The sequence below is a fragment of the Henckelia pumila genome, chromosome 3 (genome assembly GCF_033568475.1).
Source record: "Henckelia pumila isolate YLH828 chromosome 3, ASM3356847v2, whole genome shotgun sequence".
Classification (NCBI taxonomy): domain Eukaryota; kingdom Viridiplantae; phylum Streptophyta; class Magnoliopsida; order Lamiales; family Gesneriaceae; genus Henckelia; species Henckelia pumila.
The window spans coordinates 66,228,526-66,248,403 of NC_133122.1; the positions used below are offsets into that span (position 1 = coordinate 66,228,526).

At 30.9% G+C, this 19,878-nt stretch overlaps 1 protein-coding gene across 1 annotated transcript; it reads left to right on the forward strand.

Annotated features, from left to right (window-relative positions):
• Window positions 1–5,060: 5,060 nt before the first annotated feature.
• LOC140887477 (alanine--glyoxylate aminotransferase 2 homolog 2, mitochondrial-like) lies at window positions 5,061–8,404 on the forward strand. Its single transcript, XM_073294729.1, has 9 exons — window positions 5,061–5,508; window positions 6,249–6,479; window positions 6,652–6,822; window positions 6,945–7,088; window positions 7,171–7,350; window positions 7,444–7,669; window positions 7,754–7,867; window positions 7,957–8,043; window positions 8,127–8,404. Exons 1-9 carry the CDS (start codon window positions 5,266–5,268, stop codon window positions 8,168–8,170), a joined length of 1,440 nt encoding a protein of 479 aa, XP_073150830.1. The 5' UTR covers window positions 5,061–5,265; the 3' UTR covers window positions 8,171–8,404.
• Window positions 8,405–19,878: the final 11,474 nt, after the last annotated feature.

Consider the following 19,878-nt stretch of genomic DNA (forward strand, 5'->3'; position numbering starts at 1 on the left):
TAGTGTTTTTATAAACCTTGAGTTGTCTAACATGTAGTGCAGGTTCTTGAGAAACCAATTTATTGGACTTAAGATCGAATTTTGACAATTCACATCATTAAAAAAACCAAAACAAGCCAAATGAAAGACGATTTTTATAAAAAAACAATTCACATCCATGTTAAAGTCTAACAACCAATCCTCAAGTTGTAGTGCTAGCATAGCAAGTTCTTGGACGTCAATTAGTTTTCCTCCACTAAATTTCCATTTCGTTCCGTATAAGTCTCTATATTTTTCTCATAGATTATCATTGGAGTATAGAATATAATATCATTCCACAATCGTGACAAGTTTTAGTACTGGAGATAATGTATAATAGAGTGTTATGGTTAGGTGGACAGCAGTTCAATCTAATCATAATCATATTGGTTTTCCACTTTGCTATTTTTAAAATTTCTCCCTCTTTTGTTTGGCTACTTAATCCAACATTTGAGACACCAATTATTCCATTGATTGGTTGAATTCAATCCACCCCATTGGGGTTGCATCATTTGGCGTGGTACCAAGATTTTAAATTTTTTTGGGGGACGAAAGCTGCCACTTTCACGTGATTTGATTAGAAAATAAGCAATTTTGAGACTTAAAATTTATGTGTTATCTCGGTTTTACGACTACTTTTCGTATTTGTTTTCACTTAAAATAATAATAATATTCTCAGCTTATGTATATGATGTGGAGTTCCATTTAGATATCAAGATTTTTGTTCGGGTATTTTTTTTTCTTAGTTACTATTAATTAATATAGTGTATTAAACAAGCTAGGTTCACTTGCTTTGAAGCTTGAACAGATCACACCCAATGCAAATGGTTAATAAATCAGGCCATATTCATTGAAAAAGACTACTAATTGGCTTTTTTTTTTTGGCTTTACTATGATTTGATTAATTAATTTATTAATCACAATCAATCAAAACTTTTAATCTCGAATAAGGTTTCTTTTTGCATTATCGGCCATTTTCTGTTATTATTAGTTTATAAACTTTGCATAAACAAAGGGAATTACATTTACGTATGTTGCAAGTAGCCAAGTATACAGGGAAATGGAAGAATCGTGCATTGCTCCGATCGAGCACAAGAGCGTGACTCAACCAAATTGAATTATCTGATGATTTTAAATTGAGTAGGTTTATATTGAAACAATCTCGTAGCTATATCTGTAAGATTATTGATTTTTGTTTATATCTACAACAAAAAATATTATTTTTAACATAAAAATTAATATTTTTTCCCCGCCAATCAACATATATTATAAAATACTTCTTCATAATATAACTTATACTTTTGTAGTGAAATTTTTTTTACACAAAAAGTAATATTTTTTGTGGTTTGGATCGAAAATCCATCTGAAAAATTTGACACGTGAGACGATTTGATAAACATTTTTGAGCTTAATGAAAGCTATATTAAAATTAACGAAGCAATATAATTTATCAGTAAAATTTATTATTAGTATTTTTATATTGGTAAAATTTATTTGATTAGTACTACTAATTCGAAAAAAGAAAAGAAAGAGTCCAATCATTGTTTCTAATGAATTCGTATTAGATTATATGTGTTCAGGGGCGGAGCCAGGATTACGTAAGAGGGGGGTCAACAAAGAAGAAACTGAAAGCATAAACACAGACAGATAGATTTTTGACTTTTTTTTAAAAAAAAAAAAAGAAAAAAAAAAGAAAAGAGAGATATTATTAGAAATGAAAAAAGAAAAACAAGAAAGGGGGACTAGGTCAAAATCTCTCTGAAGATCTAAACAATTAAATAAGTTTCGAGTGAGGTTTTATATAAGAAAGTTGTCAAACATGATCAAAATGCTCAAATTGAATTCTTAATTGCAGCATCTCGTGTTCTGCAAAGTTTTTTGGATAAAACTTAGTAAATGAAACGAGATTCATTGCATTCAATTTTCTGCTAGTTTATTTAACACTATCTATTCTATCTTTATCAATTAAATTACATTATGATTCATGAATATAGTAAAAATACATTGCTATCCACAAATATTTTCGATCAATTATTCAACAGATAGAAATAGTCAAAACAAAAATAATTTGTGAGACCTCTGTCCCACATGAAAAAAATGAAAGCTTTAAAATGAGTTTAAAATGGGCTACAATGGACTTCTATAGCAACTTGGGTTAATAATTTTCGTAAAGCGAGGACGAATACGAAGTAGTTGCTATAGGGGCCCATTGTGCAGTCGCGCAGACGCGGGCCTGGGCCCGAGGCTTGACAGAATGGTATCAGAGACCGGTCACCAGCCGACAGACCCCGGAAAATAAGTGATATGCGAGGCAAAGTGCTACGTGCATGGGAGCCACCTCTTGAATCTACGGGGCAAAGTGCTACACGACGGGAGCCACCTCTTGAACCCGTAGGAGCCACCTCTAGGTTCCCGATGCTGGTGGATCGATAGTTCAGATCGCGACGAGGACGTCGCGTTCTGAAGGAGGGGTGATTGTGAGACCCCTGTCCCACATGAGAAAAATAAAAGCTTTAAAATGAGTTTAAAATGGGCTACAATGGACTTCTATAGCAACTTAGGTTAATCGGGAAAAATGAAAGCTTTAAAATGAGTTTAAAATGGGCTACAATGAACTTTTATAGCAACTTAGGTTAATCATTTTCGTAAAGCGATGTCGAATACGAAGTAGTTGCTATAGGGGCCCATTGTGCAGTCGCGCAAACGCGGGTCTGGGCCCGGGGCGTGACATAATCAAATACGCAAAAATTAACAATGCTAATTTCATTTTTTACAATAAATTTTAGTATTTTTAATATTGATATCAAATGTGTTGTCCTATAATTAAATGAAACAAAGATTTAAAACAAGAAAAAAAAATAAAGAGAAGAATTAAGAAATGTATGCTCTCAAAAAACCAAAACCTAATTTTTTGAGAAAAAATGATTTAAAATACACGATATGAAGAAAAAATACACAAAATAAAACCTGAAATCATTTACGAAATGCCCTTAAATTTTTTTTTTTAAAGGCAAAACGACCTTAAATCTTAATTGGGTGTTGTGTGTCACTATGTTGGTCGGCCACTCGGAAGAGTCGAAGAGAAGAAATGAATCAAATATCCCATAAAAAAGAGAGTTTGATCGCCACTTAAAATAAATTACCTTATTTTATTTAGGAAGCCAATGTATTATATATTAAAGGAGATGAAGCACGACCCATTAAAGACCATTAAAGAGAGTACCAAACAAAGCCAATATATATATATATATGTATACACACTTCGTGATATCGCGATATTTTGTATTTAATGTATCGTGAGATTTTGATGAATTAAATTATTGTATTAATTGGATCTTTTGTATTATAAGATTTGATGTACAAATTTCGTTATACTTCTAGCATCACTCAAAATATCTTACTTATTATTATTATTATTATTATTATTATTATTATTATTATTATTATTATTATTATTATTATTATTATTATTATCAACAAAACCAAATTATTAAACAAATTAGTCATTTTATATAATCTCTTCATTTTAAGCGACTAGAAACAATATTATTTATCAAAATGACACTCGATATTTTTGTTTATATTTTTAAATTTTCAGATTAGATATTTATCATCATTAAAATTTTGAATATCTAATTCATCATGTGAGTTTTAAAAATAATATGAAAATTAATTAACATAAAAAATTAATGTATATGCATGCATCGCGTGCAATGAACGCTAGCGATTATGGTTTATCTAACACATAAATCGGATTATCGGGGTATTAAATTTGGGAAACACAAATAATATTTTAAAATTTATAACAAGAAAAATTTTACAATGAATTTTAAAATAATTTCCATTTATTGACCACATGATCTCCTCGCAGACGTTAAAAATAACAACAAAAAGTCAAAAATCTTGATCCATTTAAAAACACATCTAAAAAATTTATAAGATACTGTGACTTAGTAAATTATTTAAGGAAACAAAATATAATATATTTATCAAAATGGAAATACTCTCAATATTTACTCATTTATACCAAACATATCGATGAACAATATAATATTTACGCCGCTTTTCCATACAATATTGCAATTCCAAAGTACCTGCATGCATTTGTCTTGGAATATTTATTGAAAATCGAAGGAATATAATCCCATGACTAGGAGTCACCTCAGCACTATTTAATTTGCTCTCATCAAAATAACTATTTTTAATAAATAATAATGTACATATTAATACGGGATTATCAAAATAAGTAGTAGCAAAGATGGAAACGATAACTATATAAAATTGTCCACAGATAATTTAAATATATGGTTTATAAGATTATGAGTGATGCTATTATGGTATAGGTATAACGAAATTTGTACACCAAATTTTTTTTTTAATTGGGAGAGAAGATTGTTACAATTGGATCTCAAACTCTATATCTCGTCCCATATTTGAGACTTTGATGACAGATGAGCTACACGTCATCGGCTTGTACACCAAATTTAAAAACACAAAAAATTCAATACAAAAATTAAATATATCAAATTCTCACGATACATTGAATATATATAATGGTTGTAAATATCGTGTACAACGATATTTATTGTATTTTTAACATTATTATAACACTATAACAATGATAGAATTGGATTCTTATATATATATATCTAATTATTACTTGACAATAATTGGTGAGAAGAAAAAAAACTCATTTGCCTTCACGACATACTCTACTATGCTGATATTGGAGATTACAAAGAGAATCAGAATTAAGAACACACCATAAGAAATTAATCGTAAAAAAAAATAAAATACATCATAATCGAGAAAAATTATATCTTCCATCTCCTTTTCAACGACTACAGGAATGCTACTTGGCCTTGGGAGAAAAGTTTTGCCACGTTTTACCCTTCTTGTCCATCTTATCTATTTATAGGCAAAATCGTCTTACAAAATTGACTCGATCGTTTTGAAATACCATTCATGTCCTTTCCAAAATATATAAAACGACCGAAGGCCTATCCAAAGGGCAAAGAAAATGTGAAAATGTATTTCTTTATTAGTGATTCCACCATGAACAAAAAGATATATGGACATGAGAGCCGAAATTAAAGCATATACCTCTGTCTCTCTCTATATGTATAAGTTAAAAACTGTGTCGAGTTTCTCTTTGCTAGCTGATACGTTCTTCCATCTCCACACACACACACACATATATATATACAACAGAAGTTAACATTCACAAACGAGATATATACAAGGAATATGAGGAGTCTTGTGATGATCAGGAAGAGATTATGGGAACCGAGACGGTTCCAAATTACAAGCCGACGATGGCAGACTCAAGCTGCCGATGCATGTATTGTGGCGAACGACTCGGACATAACTCCTGTGTTGCCACCCTTCGACTACACTCCGCCGGCGTACACCGGCCCCACTGCCGACCAGATTTTGAAGAAGCGGAGGGAGTTTCTTAGCCCATCCATGTTTCACTTGTACAAAAAACCCGTGAGTTTGTTTTGCATGTTTGAAATCGTAGAAGAAAAAAGAAATGGATTTTGCTGGATCAAAAATAAAAATTATGCATTTAATCGGAAGATCATGCTAAATTCTGTGGCGGGCCAGCTTTGTGTTAGTGAAATGCTTAGTCTTAGTTAACTTAGGTTTGGTGGCGTTGGTTTCTCTGCCTGACAAAACATGTTCTTTACTGAATGATTGATACATTGTTTCCCTTTACTTTTTTGAGCTGCTTTATATTACATGATTCTTGGTTCCCAACTTTGGATTGATGGCATATGCTGTGCATAATCTTTTCTTGAAAACCCCATTTGAGGAAATTAGTCTTGCATGCTAAATATTATGTAACTTTAATGTTTTATACCAATTGTTGGATGGATGATTATTTTAAGAAAACGTGAAAGACCTAAATTTAGTTGGTTGCCTTGAGTATGTGGGAAAACTTTGTATGGACTTCTTCTTCTGTTTGTGATGTTATGAGTTGATTGGTGAAATGAGCGCAGCTGCGATATGAAAGATTTTACATTAATTTTACAGCATGACATACCGATAGATACAGGTTATTATGAGGTGTTGTTGCTTGCTATATAGGTATAGATAGTGTTGAATGGGATTTAAAAGGTGCTCTTGATAAGCACATGAAAGGGGTCATGGATGATAAAGATTTAATTGATATGTAGTAGTTGAGATGAACATCAAGTTTTGAGGGATGAATTGCTTTACACATGCAGGTCAATATAGTGCACGGCAAGATGCAATACTTATTTGATGAGAATGGGCGGAGATATGTCGATGCTTTCGGCGGTATTGCGACAGTGTGTTGTGGCCATTGTCACCCTGATGTGGTTAAAGCTGTTACGGATCAAACCAAAAGTTTGCAACACTCAACTATTCTGTATCTGAATCATTCAATTACTGATTTTGCTGAAGCACTGGCTTCCAAGCTGCCTGGAGATCTCAAGGTACATAATATACTGTCTTTTTTTTTTTCACTATAGGTCGCCAATGTGTCTGGTGGCTCGTTCTGCATTAGCCATCTCTAGATTCTGTCACAGCTTATGACCGAACCGTTGTAATCAGAAAAATGTGATGTGAAGAAGGAATGTTATTAATGTAATGGGATCGACGGTGCAGGTTGTTTTCTTCACGAATTCTGGGACGGAGGCGAATGAGCTAGCAATGATGATGGCTCGATTATACACAGGATGTCATGATATCATATCCCTCAGAAACGCATACCATGGAAATGCAGGGGGGACCATGGGAGCCACCGCGCAAAGTAACTGGAAATTCAATGTTGTCCAGGTACAAGCAAGATGTATCATATTGATTATTGGAACTTGTTTTGGAATAACTCATTGAATCATGTAAATGCTTAGCTATATTTCAAAAAGATTTTTTGATATATAGTATGTTCTCATCAACAGAGTGGAGTTCACCATGCCGTAAATCCAGACCCCTACAGAGGTTCCTTTGGTGCAGATGGTGAAAAATATGCGAGAGACGTTCAAGATTTGATCCAGTTTGGAACTTCTGGTCATGTAGCTGGTTTTATAACTGAAGCAATACAGGTAGCTACTCTCTTGAAGCTTCTTAATATGAAAACATACTGTTTATTACTTGAATGGTTTAATTTCTTTTCGAGCACAACAGGGTGTAGGTGGGATCGTCGAGTTAGCTCCAGGTTATTTGCATGCTGCATACCATAGCATAAGAAATGCAGGGGGACTATGTATTGCGGATGAGGTTCAGTGCGGATTTGCCCGCACTGGAAGCCATTTTTGGGGATTTGAGTCCCATGATGTTGTGCCTGATATAGTCACAGTGGCTAAGGTTGATTTGAATGTCTTCAATTTTGTCAAGTGAACATCCATCCCTTAAGCTGCATTTAAAGAAAATATTTGTTGCTTGCTTATTGGATTGTAGGGGATTGGCAACGGAGTTCCCCTCGGAGCTGTAGTAACCACTCCTAAGGTAGCTGAAGTCTTGACCCGAAGAAGTTACTTCAACACGTTTGGAGGAAACCCCGTCTGTACAGCAGCTGGACTTGCTGTTCTAAGAGTCATCGACAGAGAAAACCTTCAAGAAAACGCACATGTAGTTGGTTCTTACCTAAAAGATCGCCTAAATTCTCTCAAAGCCAAACATGAAAGTAAAGATGTCCTTTTTCTCGTGTAATTTCAAGTTTTCACTGCTCCTAGTACGTTTTCTTGACATTTCATACCTGAATACATAGTAATTGGTGATGTGAGGGGAAGAGGATTAATGCTTGGGGTTGAACTGGTCACGGATCGCCAACTGAAGACCCCTGCGAAGATGGAAATTCTTCAAGTGATGGAGCAAATGAAAGGTACCTCGTTTTCTGTCCCTTCCTAAGTCTATTCGTGCTATGAAACACAACTATTTCCAATGGTGATAAGATTAAATTTGAGTGTCAAGATATGGGAGTACTCATCGGCAAAGGAGGCTTCCACGGAAATGTTTTCAGAATTACACCTCCACTCTGCTTCAGTAGAGATGATGCCGGTAAATGACAATAATTCCAGCTATTACTTACATGCTGTTTGTTTATACTTTACTCATGTAATTGTTATTTGTTCATGATACAGACTTTGTTGTGGATGTAATGGACCTTGCAATGACCAAATTGTGAACAGGGCCATCAAGTTCTGCTGAATCCTTTGCTTCTTCAATGATGACTTTCGTCGATTAATATTTGACTGTTAATCAAGCATCCTGTGTACCATAGTTCCTAATGCATATCTTCTAATGTCTTCCTTCGTTTTCACGTTTATGTTCTTGTTCTTATGAATAACAATATATGACAGTAACAGGTTAATGGATACGGGATACCAGAATATTTAAGTTGTATAAATTTAATGATACTAGTCATAACGCACATGACAACATTTTAATTGATTTTATCGTATTCTCATAAAATATGAGAAGAGAATTATTTTAATTGAATACAACATTTTTATTTATTTTAATCATATTTCTAAAGTTATTCAAAACAAAATATGAGCAAAAAATTATAGATATAAAATATTTTTACCATCTATTTATAAATCATTTAAGTTGTGTATTTATTTTTTGACTCATTAAATATTTCAGCATTTTAATTGATTTTCATCGAATTTCTAAAGTCATTCTAAAGAAAACACGAGAAGAAAATTATAGATATAAAATATTTCTACCATCTATTTTTTTTATAAATCATTTACATTGTGTATTTATTTTTTGACTCATTAAATATTTCAATATTGTAATTGATTTTCATAATATTCCTAAAGTCATTCTAAAGAAAACATGAGACGAAAACTATAGATATAAAATATTTCTACCATCTATTTTTTATAATCATTTAATTTGTGTATTTATATTTTGACTCATTAAATATTGCAGCATTTTAATTCATTTTCATCATATTTTTAAAGTCATTCTACGAAAAACACGAGAATAAAATTATAGATATAAAATATTTCTATATCTATTTTTTTAAAAAAATAGTGTTGAATTTTCTAAATGAAGCATTCTTATTTTAATAGTTACTAGGTGATGTGCACACAGAGTTTGCATGCGTGCAAGATAATAAATTAATATCATGTAGTAATGTCATTAAATTACAACATAATTAGTTAGTTATCACAATGTCGAATTTTCGATTAGAATATTTATTAGATTTCTAGCTAAAACTAAAAATTAAATTAAATTGTGCACAAAATTTTACCTCTACCATAAAAAATGATGGATTTAAGAAGAGGGTTGCAGTTAAACTAATGGGTTGAAAACTATCTCGTAGTAATGTCTTGAGCACAAAATTTTACCTCTACCATAAATTAATATCATGTAGTAATGTCTTGAAATTATAGTATAACTAGTTAGTTTTCACAATGTCGACATATTTTCCCGTAAAAAATGTGAATAAAAGAGCAAAGTTTTACAATTGTGAAATAAAAATTTTGCCCTTTTATTCTCCACTTTATGTAAGACCATATAAAATACATATGGATATAAGAGTAAAATTCAAATTTTAGTTAGGGTATAAAAGTAAATATATTTCTATTATATATAATATAAATGAATATATAAATGACTTTAACCGAATTGCAATTAGTGGATCTTAATTGCATATTAACTAAATATTTCGACATTGTCTACGCTCATTTAATTTTAAAAAAAAATATCTCAAATTTTATTTATATTACTACTATAATATTTCAAGAAAAATAGCGACGTAAAGCCAAAAGACCTAAGTTTTAAAGTTTAGAACTTTTCAAAAATAAAAATAATTTTTTCATTTACCTATGAGAATTAAATAAATTATAAAACTTATTTTAATATTACAATATGATTTTATTTTGAATTAAATAATTGGAATTTGAATTTTATTTGGTTATTTCTTTAGTATTTAAAATAGTGACGGGAAATCAAGAGACACAATTTTAAAATTTAAAACTTTTAAAAAATAAAAAATATATTATTTCATATACTATGAGAACTTTTAAATAAATGATAAAAATTATTTTAATAGTGCTATAGAATTTTATTTTGAATTAAATAGAATTAAAATTTTATTTGGTTATTTCTTTAGGATTTATTTTTTGATAAATTTATTTTTATATTTTAACAATTCATTACAAAAAATTATTGAAATAGTTAAAACACAAATGAAATAATAAAAATTAGAAGTTAAATAATTTAATAATTTCATGATTATATTTTTGTGTACCATCAATTTTTATTTTAATTGTGAATGAATGAAAAAAAATTTTATGGGGAAAATTTTTCAAATTGTGAAATAACAAGTTTGTTATTTTTATTCTGTAGTTTTGTTTTTTGGATTGAAAATAGTTTGAGTTATAATTAAATATAAAAATGAGATATTGGTTGGAACATAAAAGAAAGAAAAAAATCTGGTTTATGTCTTTATGACTTGCTAATAACTATATTGATTAATAGCAACAATGATAAGATCGGTTGAAAGTGTAGAGAGGGGGTGAATATACTTTCAAACAATTTAGTATAAAATAATTGAACTCGATCGGTTTAGTGACTGAGTTCTAGGCTTATCTTAATGTCTGATGTAATTTGACAATCAAGAATAAGTGCGGAAATATGTCAAATTACAGATTTGAACGCTGAGTGATTATCAGTTTAGGTTAGGTGATGATAGTTGGTAAACTGAAATAACGCAAGCAAATGTTTATGGATGTTCGGAGATTTCAAATACTCCTACGTCACCCCTTCTTCCACCTCGGAAGGATATCACTAGAAAACTTTGAATTTTACAAGCAATTTGCAAAACCACGATCCAGGTTAGGACTTAAACACTGCCTAAACAGAACTCTTAGTATAACAACTCAGTTTCAGTCTTAGACTGATGATAGAACATAGATGAATACAACTCGAAATCCTTAGCACAAAATTGATCCTTCTATGATCAGAATAACACTTCGACGTTTGTGCTTCGAATTCTTTTATCAATTCTTGAGCATGCAAGACTTTGAATATTCTCGCAAAATAGCAGAAATTGCAGAGCGTGAGAGAGCTCCTTTGTTCGATCAAGATCTCTATTTATATCCTTGGATTGTTAACGGTCATAAATTCAAATTAAATCTTCAGATAGGGTTTTGAATTATTCCCGTTGGATTTGTCACTATCAACAACAAATTCTGGAGCCGACATTGCCCTTTGCATCGCGGCACTACTTTCTGCAGAGTGTGTCAGAGTACGAAAGAACTTATCCAAAAGTGGCGATGTAGTAGACTGGTGAGGGTAAACTGATGAAATCAGTTTAGCGAGTGTAAACTGATGAAGTCACTTTAGCATCTTCGGCCAGTTGAGCGCGGTGATTGAGCGTGAAGTAGTTTAGCTCCATATATCAGTTTAGCGCTTCTTAGTTACTTGATTAGTTTGACCTTCTTTTAATCTTTGTAATTGTAAACACCAAAACTAAATTTCCCAACAAACGGGCAGCCAAGAGACATAATTTTAAAGTTTAGACATTTTCAAAAATAAAATAAAAAAATTATTTCATATATTTATGATGACTATTAAATAAATGATAAAAAAATTATTTTAATAGTGTTATAGAATTTTATTTTTGAATTAAATAATTAGAATTAACATTTGAATTTTATTTGGTTATTTCTTTAAGATTTATTAATTTTTTGAGAATTTTATATTTATACTTTAGCAATTCATTAAAAAAAATTATTGAAACAGAGTTAAAACACGGATGAACTAATAAAAAATTAGAATTTAAATAATTTAATAATTTCATGATTATATTTTTGTTTACCATCAATTTGTATTTGAATTGTGATTGGAAGGTAAAAATTTTCAAATTGTGAAATAAAAAGACTTTGTCGTTTTTATTCTATATAATATTTTACTGGATTGAAAATATTTTGGGATATAAATGTAAAAAAAAAATTAGTTGGGGCATAAAAGGAAGAAAAAAAACTTGGTTTATTCATTTAAATGATGAGTTACTGTTATGATATATTTTCATTTGAGATTATGCATGATTCCAATACAACAAAAATGTAATTAATCATGGTACGAACATTTATATATTATGATGATTTATGAGACCTATTGATCTAATTATCAAAAATTTTTATGAAATCTTGTTTAACTTATATTTCATTATTTTTATTACAACAAAATTAATCATGATAGTAAATTATGAAAGCATATTAATGATTATTTTATTATTTCAATTGATTTTAGTAATTAATAACTCAAATTTATGATTTAATTATGAGAACGTGAAAATCCACTAAATATAATTATAAAAATAAATAAATAAATATATTATATAAATAATATGTCAATACGTGCATCGCACGTGTTGTTTACTAGTTATAATAAATGTGTTAACCACTCACTATACTGATACAAATGACTTAAAAACAAGGTTCTAAAAAGCGTGAATTGTGATAAAACATCACGAAAGTTTCAATCATTAGAAAATTAAACGAGCTTCATACGAAACTAAGCATGAATTTTTTTAATTTTAATATAATTTTAATTATATCAAGTAATTAATGGATTAAATAATGTACAAACTTAAAATTGAGAATAAATGCATAAATTTTCAAGTTATAAAAATGTGACTATCAAAATCACTATTTGCGTGGAGGAAAAAAAATTTCGATCGCAGTTGGATCAAGTATCATCCTTAACATTGGTAGAAAATATTGTGTAAAAAAACATAGACATTTAAATAGTACATCATGCAATTTTTTTTTAATTAACTATCCATATACTGTTTTGTAAAATTTATTGAAAAACAGTGTATAAAAAACAAGAATATTTTAATTAAATTCATGATTACAACTCAAATAGACTCAAACATTTATAGTTTATCTCAAGTTTTGGACTCATCATGCAAAGAACATTTGATTAAATTCAGAATATTGCTTGTGCTAATATTTGCCATAAATAATTATTGTATCTTTTGTAAAGTATGAAGAAGTTATTATACCGCGAGGAAATAATCTTTTTCAAAATTTTTAATATTGATTATCATAGTGTGTTGCTTGCTAGAAACTTGAGTAGTCAAAGATAAGATTAATTGTTGAAGTAGATTTGTATATCGTTTGTGCCTATCAATTTAGATATTGGAAACCAAAACACTTGAATATGATATAATTGATATTTTTATTTAAATATATAATTTAAACATATAATTTATGGTTAATGACTACAAGTAGAATAAAAAAATAAAAAATTAGAAGATCTGAAAAAATATATATAATTTTATTCAATCATATATTGTATCTAATTGCCACGAGTTGAATAAAGTGATTACTTGCTATGCGGTTTAAAAGATATGAGTTGCACCATTACCAACAGTTATAGCTTTTGGTAAAGATACAAGTGTTAGGTCTTATGATTATCTTGTAATATTAAAAAAAATGTATTGTCTGATAAATGATTAAATATATTTTTGGGAAAAATTAAATCAAATAAAAAAGCAAATAATAAATATCAAATAAGAAAAAGAGCAAATGATAAATATTAGATGTAAAAATATTAAAGTGTACAATAGAAAAATATTGTATAAAAAATAAAAATATTTAATTTAATTCACAATTGTTACTCATATGTTTATAATAGCAATAAAATAATAGATATTAGATAGATTATAGAAATTAAAATAAAATAGATTTTAGATAGATTAGAAAAATTAAAGTACACTATACAACTTTTTATTTTGAGTATTCATATACTATCTTATAAAAATATTATTAGTATTCCATGTACTTGTTCATATGTGAAATATAATATCGAATAAAATAAATTAGATCGAATAAAATAAATTAGAAAGTATGGTTAAAAAATGTAAGGGAATATTAATAGTTTTATATATATATATATTTTAAAGAATGCATGATATACTTTTAAATAAATTAGTTAAATGAAGAGTCATATAAATAAATTATTGAAAGAGAAAAAAACATTAATTATTTAATAATGAAAAAAATTTAATCAAGTAAATTCACAAATGAACTCACATAAATAAATTATTAAAAGAGAAAAACACATTAATTATTTAATAATAAGAAAACGATAGTCAAAAAAATTCACAAATGAACTCACATCTTTATATATTGATAATGATAAATAGTAGATGCAAAAATATGAAAGTGTATAATAAAAAATTAATGTGTAAAAAATAAAAATATTTATGTTAATTTACAACTGTTACTCATATGTTAATAATAGTAGTAAAATAGATATTAGATAGATTAGAAAAATTAAAATAAAGTAGATGATAATGATGGAATATAATGTAATGCAGTAACGTAAATGAACATAAATATGTTTATGGATGTTCAGAGATCAATCACCTACGTCATCCCTTTTTTTCTCACGGGAATGATACACTAAAAGACTTTGGCTATTACAACGTCTTGCAATACATCCAATCCAAGTTAGGACTTATCAATCGCCTAAGATGGAACTCCTAGATTTACTCTGATAAGATTTCAAGTTCTTATCAAACTTTCTTCAATTGGTGATGATGAACATATATGCTGCTTGAAAGCTTAGAATCTCAAATCCTTGTATCGATAAATGTTCTTCAAACAACAGCTTGGATTTGAGTAACCCTTGAGTAGATCTCTTTGTAGATCAGATATGCTTAAGAGTGAAGGGTTGAATGAGTAGTCGAGTGTTCAAAGTAGTTTCAAGTTCTCAAGCATGTGGATCTTCGTAAACGTAGCTATTTTTCTTTTTGGTGTGCTCTGATATTTATATCAGTTTCTCCAACGTATTTTTCTTTTTTTTCAACGGCAGAAAACGTCTTGTATGTCATATATCATTCCTTGATTTGTGAGATGTGGCTTTTGCTTCTGAAGTATCTGTACTCGGAGCGCCTTAAATTGTCTATTCAATATGTCTTCACATTAAATGCTATTTATGGTTTTTCTTACTTTATCAGACGGCTCCTTAAATGCTTTGTCCTTTGCATTTAATTTATCTTGTCAACTATTCGATACTGAGGATTCGTGACTTTTTGAATTCTGCAGATATCTTAGCAACTTATGAACTCAGTAGATATCCTTGTTCTTGATAACCCAGATCAGTTGAGCATTAGTCGGTTGATATGCTTAGCTCGGTTGACAGATAACAGTTGACATGCTTAGATCAGTCATTACTTCAATCTTCAGTCGATATATTTCATTGGTCAGCCGATATACTGAAGTCGGATATCTCTCGGTCACCTGTTTTACATGTAAACGGCGGCCGAACTATAACAATGAAGTATTGTTTTGTTATCATCAAAAGTTAGGATTCAACAGTAATCTACGTACTTGTTCATTTGTGAATTATAGAATCGAATAAAATAAATTATAAAGTATGATAAAAATGATAGTCAAGTAAATTTAATAATGAAAAAATGATAGTCAAGTAAATTCACAAATCAACGCACATATTTATATATGTAATAAATAATAATATAAATAGATAGATAATAGATAGAATAGATATATGTAATGCCTTATAATTATAATTATAATTATAATTCACAACTCCAATCACATGTTTATATATGTAATAGATTAAGTATTCATATACTATCTTATAACGCAGTGTTCGGTTCAATTGATAGGATTATTGAATGATTATTAAATGAATGATAAAATACATGATAAATAATAATTGATAATTTGTGTTGAAAATAGTATTGTAATTAGTTTGATTTTAGGAATAAGATTAGATAATGGTTTAAATTTTTTGCCAAAAATACCATTTATATTTTATTGGATGAGTGGTTTTTAGGTTGTAGGAAAATGGTAATTATGAAATTTATGTGTAAGATAAAAACAAGGATAAATAATACTAGGGTGAGGGGAGGGTTTAGTTAACCTACTATAAAACAACTTTATTTTTTTTTAGGTTAGATTAGCTTGTTTTAATAAAAATTCTACCAAACAATGGATTAAATAAATTAAAAATCACACATAATCCTACTGTTAGGATCGAAAATGTCTTTCTTAGTTATTTGGAGTTCAGATGGGTTAGTAGACCTGGCCACGGTCCGGGTCTGGGTTGGACCCACCGGGTTCGGTTTGGCATTTAGCCAACCCTTAACCGGCCCGCCAATGGCCGGTTCCGGTCCGGGTCGTTGAACCGACGGTTCCGGTCCGGGTTCGGGTCCGGTTAACCGCCGGTTCAGGGTCCGGGCTAAACCGTGCCATTTTTTTTTAAAAAAAAAAATTGCAGCTCCCCAGCACTGTATTGGCAGCGCTGGGGCACTGCACCTTCGAATTTAATTCGAAGGTTCAGCGCCCCAGCACTGAATTGGCGGCGCTGGGGCGCTAAACTTTCGAATTAAATTCGAAGGGGGCGCTGCCAATGCAGTGCTGGGGCACTACACCTTCGAAATTTAATTTTTTTAAATTTTTAAACAAATTTTTAATAAGACATATTCTTTAAATAATCTCAATCAAATATTTCATATCTCCATAATGAAAATCTATTACATTTATTAAATAAACAATATATTAGAATTTCAACATCTTAATATCTTATGACTTAATATTACAAATCTATTACATTTTATTCTACTTCACTCGCATTTCCTCCCGTCGTAGTTCCGGATGTTTCTTTGGTGTCATCTTGGTCTTCTTCATCACTTTGAATATGTTGTGTTCGAGTAGCGGCTTTTGACCAATCATTGAGCAAACATTGGGCTTCCAAGTTTTCCGGCCTTAAGCTAGAACGTCTCTCGTCCAATGTATTTCCTCCAATACTAAATGCTTGCTCCACTGCAACTGTTGAAACCGGACAAGCTAGAATTTCTTTTACCATTATAGCCAAAATTGGATATATTTGTGTTTTTTGCGACCACCATATCAAAATGTCGAAGTTTTCCTCATCTGTATCACTTAAATCAAAAGTAGTGGTAAAATAATTCTTAAGTTCCTGACTGGAACTTGAGGATCCTCGTGGACGTTTCGTCCGTTCCCTTAATAAAAGTTGTGCTTTAGTATGTTTAGAAAAAACATTACTAGTTGCAGTGGATTGTGTTTCATGTGAAACAATTTGTCCACCATATTTGATGTTATATTCATTATAAATATCAAGTAAATGAGTTTTAATATTAAACAAAATCAATGAGATAGAAGGAATCGTTTCCGCAATAGGCTCCAAAGATTCATAATATAATGTTAACATGTCGCTTAAGCCATCTAATTTAAGTCTAGGATCTAAAACAAAACACATAAAAAAATTTCAGGAATGAGCAAAAAATATTTTTCCCATTTTGCTTTCATGACGAGAATACATTGAGATAAAGCACTATCATTAGAATTAACATGTTCATGAAAAATACAAGCAATGTTGCAACAATGTGTTAAAACTAAATGTGAAGTAGGGTAATAAACACCGAATAATTGGTCACTAGCATCATTAAAAACTTTTAAAATTTCACAAATTCTAGTGCATATGTTTCATTGATTTGAAAATAAATAAATATCACGAGCTTGAACAAATTGATGAAAAAATGTACATAATAAATCTTTATATTAAAAAGAGGATAATAACAATTTATATGTTGAATTCCAATGAGTTGGAACATCTCGTGCAAACCGCTTAGGTTTCATACCATTTACTCTACAAAATTTTCCCCATTGCTTCATAACTTGAGGATGCGTCCATAAATAATGAATAGCGTTCCTAATTGGTTGAATATGTATGCCTAAACTTTTTAGTCCATCTTGAACACACAAATTTAAAATATGACATGTGCATCTAATATGAAAAAATTTGCCACCTAGTGATGGTTTAAGTATTTCAATAAGCTCACTAATACTAGAAGTATTTTCACTAGCATTATCAAAAGACATTGAAAAAACTTTGGTAGTTAGACCATATTCTTCTAAAATAACAAATATAAGTTGCAAAATATTTTGTGCCGTGTGTGATTCGTTGAAACATCTATATGCAAGCAACCTTTTTTGAATGTTCTAATTATTATCAATCCAATGACATGTAATACCCATATATGAACAACTTTGCCAATGATCACTCCAAATATCGGAACACAAAGAAACTTTATTATTCAAACTATAAAATTCCTTAATTAATTCTTTCTTTTGATCAACGACTAACTTTTTCATTGTGCGTTTGAGACTATTTCTTGGAATACGTCTAATAGAAGAATTTGCACTTGTAGAAAGCCAATTTTCAAAAGATAATTTATCGCTAAAACTAAAAGAAAGTTGTTCAATCGCACAAAATTTAGCCATTTCTTCTCTAAATCTAGCTTTGTTATATTTAAATAGTTGAGATTCATTACCCGATTGAGAAGAGAATTCCGGAATTTGAGTTTGAACACGATCAATACCAATTTCCACCAGATGATTTTTCTCGATATGCCGCGTCAAAGTTCCATAACCACCTCCTTGTTTAAATTTGTAACATTTTGAACAATATTTGCATTTGGCTTGCAAATCACCGGAGGAAAGCGTCACCTTGTCGAAGTGTTTGGTGAAGATATCGGATGTCGGGCGAGGCACCGCTCGAGTTTGTCTTTGAGAGGCCGCCGGATCGTTCATACTTTTTTGACTTGCATGATGACGTGGTGGTGGTGGTGGTTGTTCAACTTGTTGTCTTTGTTGCACCTCTTTCTAATTTCTTGAATTTCATCATCGGAATATTCAAGATCAAATTCATCGATATTGAATTGAGGATACTCGACCTCGGGTGGTATGATGCTCTTTTCCTTTCCTTTTCCTTTGTCACCCCTACGACTTGATCCCGCTCTGGATATTTGTAATTGTATAAATATGAAAATAAATCAACAATTGACAATAAACCAATAATCGAAACTTGATATTTTTGATAATTCAAGAAATTAAAAGGAATTGAGAATAGAGAGAATGAAGAGAGAATTGTGTAAACAAAATGAAAGGAGGTTGGGGGTATTTATAGATAAAATCATAAAAAGTAGGTTTTTTTTTTTAAAAAAAAAAATTAGCCGGTTGACCCGACGGGTCGAGCGGGTCGACAACGGCCACAAGATCGTGGCAGTTGATCTCAACGGCCACGAAATTGTGGCTGTTGAATGATCCAACGGCCACTTACTAGTGGCCGTTGGATCTGGGCGCCTGATGGGCACCACATGTCCAACCCGGCGGGTTGGACCCACTGGGTTGCCGGTTTTCCTAAGGGAAAATCGGGACCGGACCGCCTAGTGGCCGGTCCGGTCCCAATTCCAGGTCGGGCCCGTTGACTCGGTTAACCGGCCCGTTGACCACGGGCCGGTTCCAAGCCGGGTCCGGGCCCAACCCGGCCCTTGGCCAGGTCTATGGGTTAGTAAATGAACTCTTGTCTTTCTCGTGTGTCTATGTTAATCTACCAACTTAAATCAGTGCAGAAGAGATTGATTAACAGATTGAACATAGATCAAATGGCTTGGTCGAATGTGTGAAGTGAGTGAACGTGTTGGGCAGAAGAGAAATAACACAATGACTTGTTTCTGGATGTTCGGAGCTCAATCTCCTACGTCACCCCTTCTTCCACCTTGGAAGGATTCACTCTCTTCTAGAAGACTTTGATCTTATACAAACAATTTGCACAGATCTGATCCAAGATTGGACTTACACCTCTGCCTATCTCAGAACTCCTAGACATTCAAGAACTCAGCCCTCGACTGATCCTTGTTACAAAGATAGTGTTTTGACAGACCACTCAACTGATCTGGTACAATCTTACAACTGAATAAACTCAGCACAAATGATCCTCACTTGATCTGATATGATGCTAAGTGTGTGCTTGATTAATCTGATCTGATTGCTATTTGAAGCTCTTAACTTTATGACCATGTATGTTCTTTTC

What these genes read in the sequence shown, in the direction of transcription:
- LOC140887477 (XM_073294729.1), top strand. Translation starts at nt 5,266, where the DNA reads ATGAGGAGTCTTGTGATGATCAGGAAGAGATTATGGGAACCGAGACGG. An exon ending in TTCACTTGTACAAAAAACCC is followed by an intron (nt 5,509 to 6,248) that starts GTGAGTTTGTTT and finishes TTACACATGCAG; the next exon opens with GTCAATATAGTGCACGGCAA. An exon ending in GGAAATTCAATGTTGTCCAG is followed by an intron (nt 6,823 to 6,944) that starts GTACAAGCAAGA and finishes TCTCATCAACAG; the next exon opens with AGTGGAGTTCACCATGCCGT.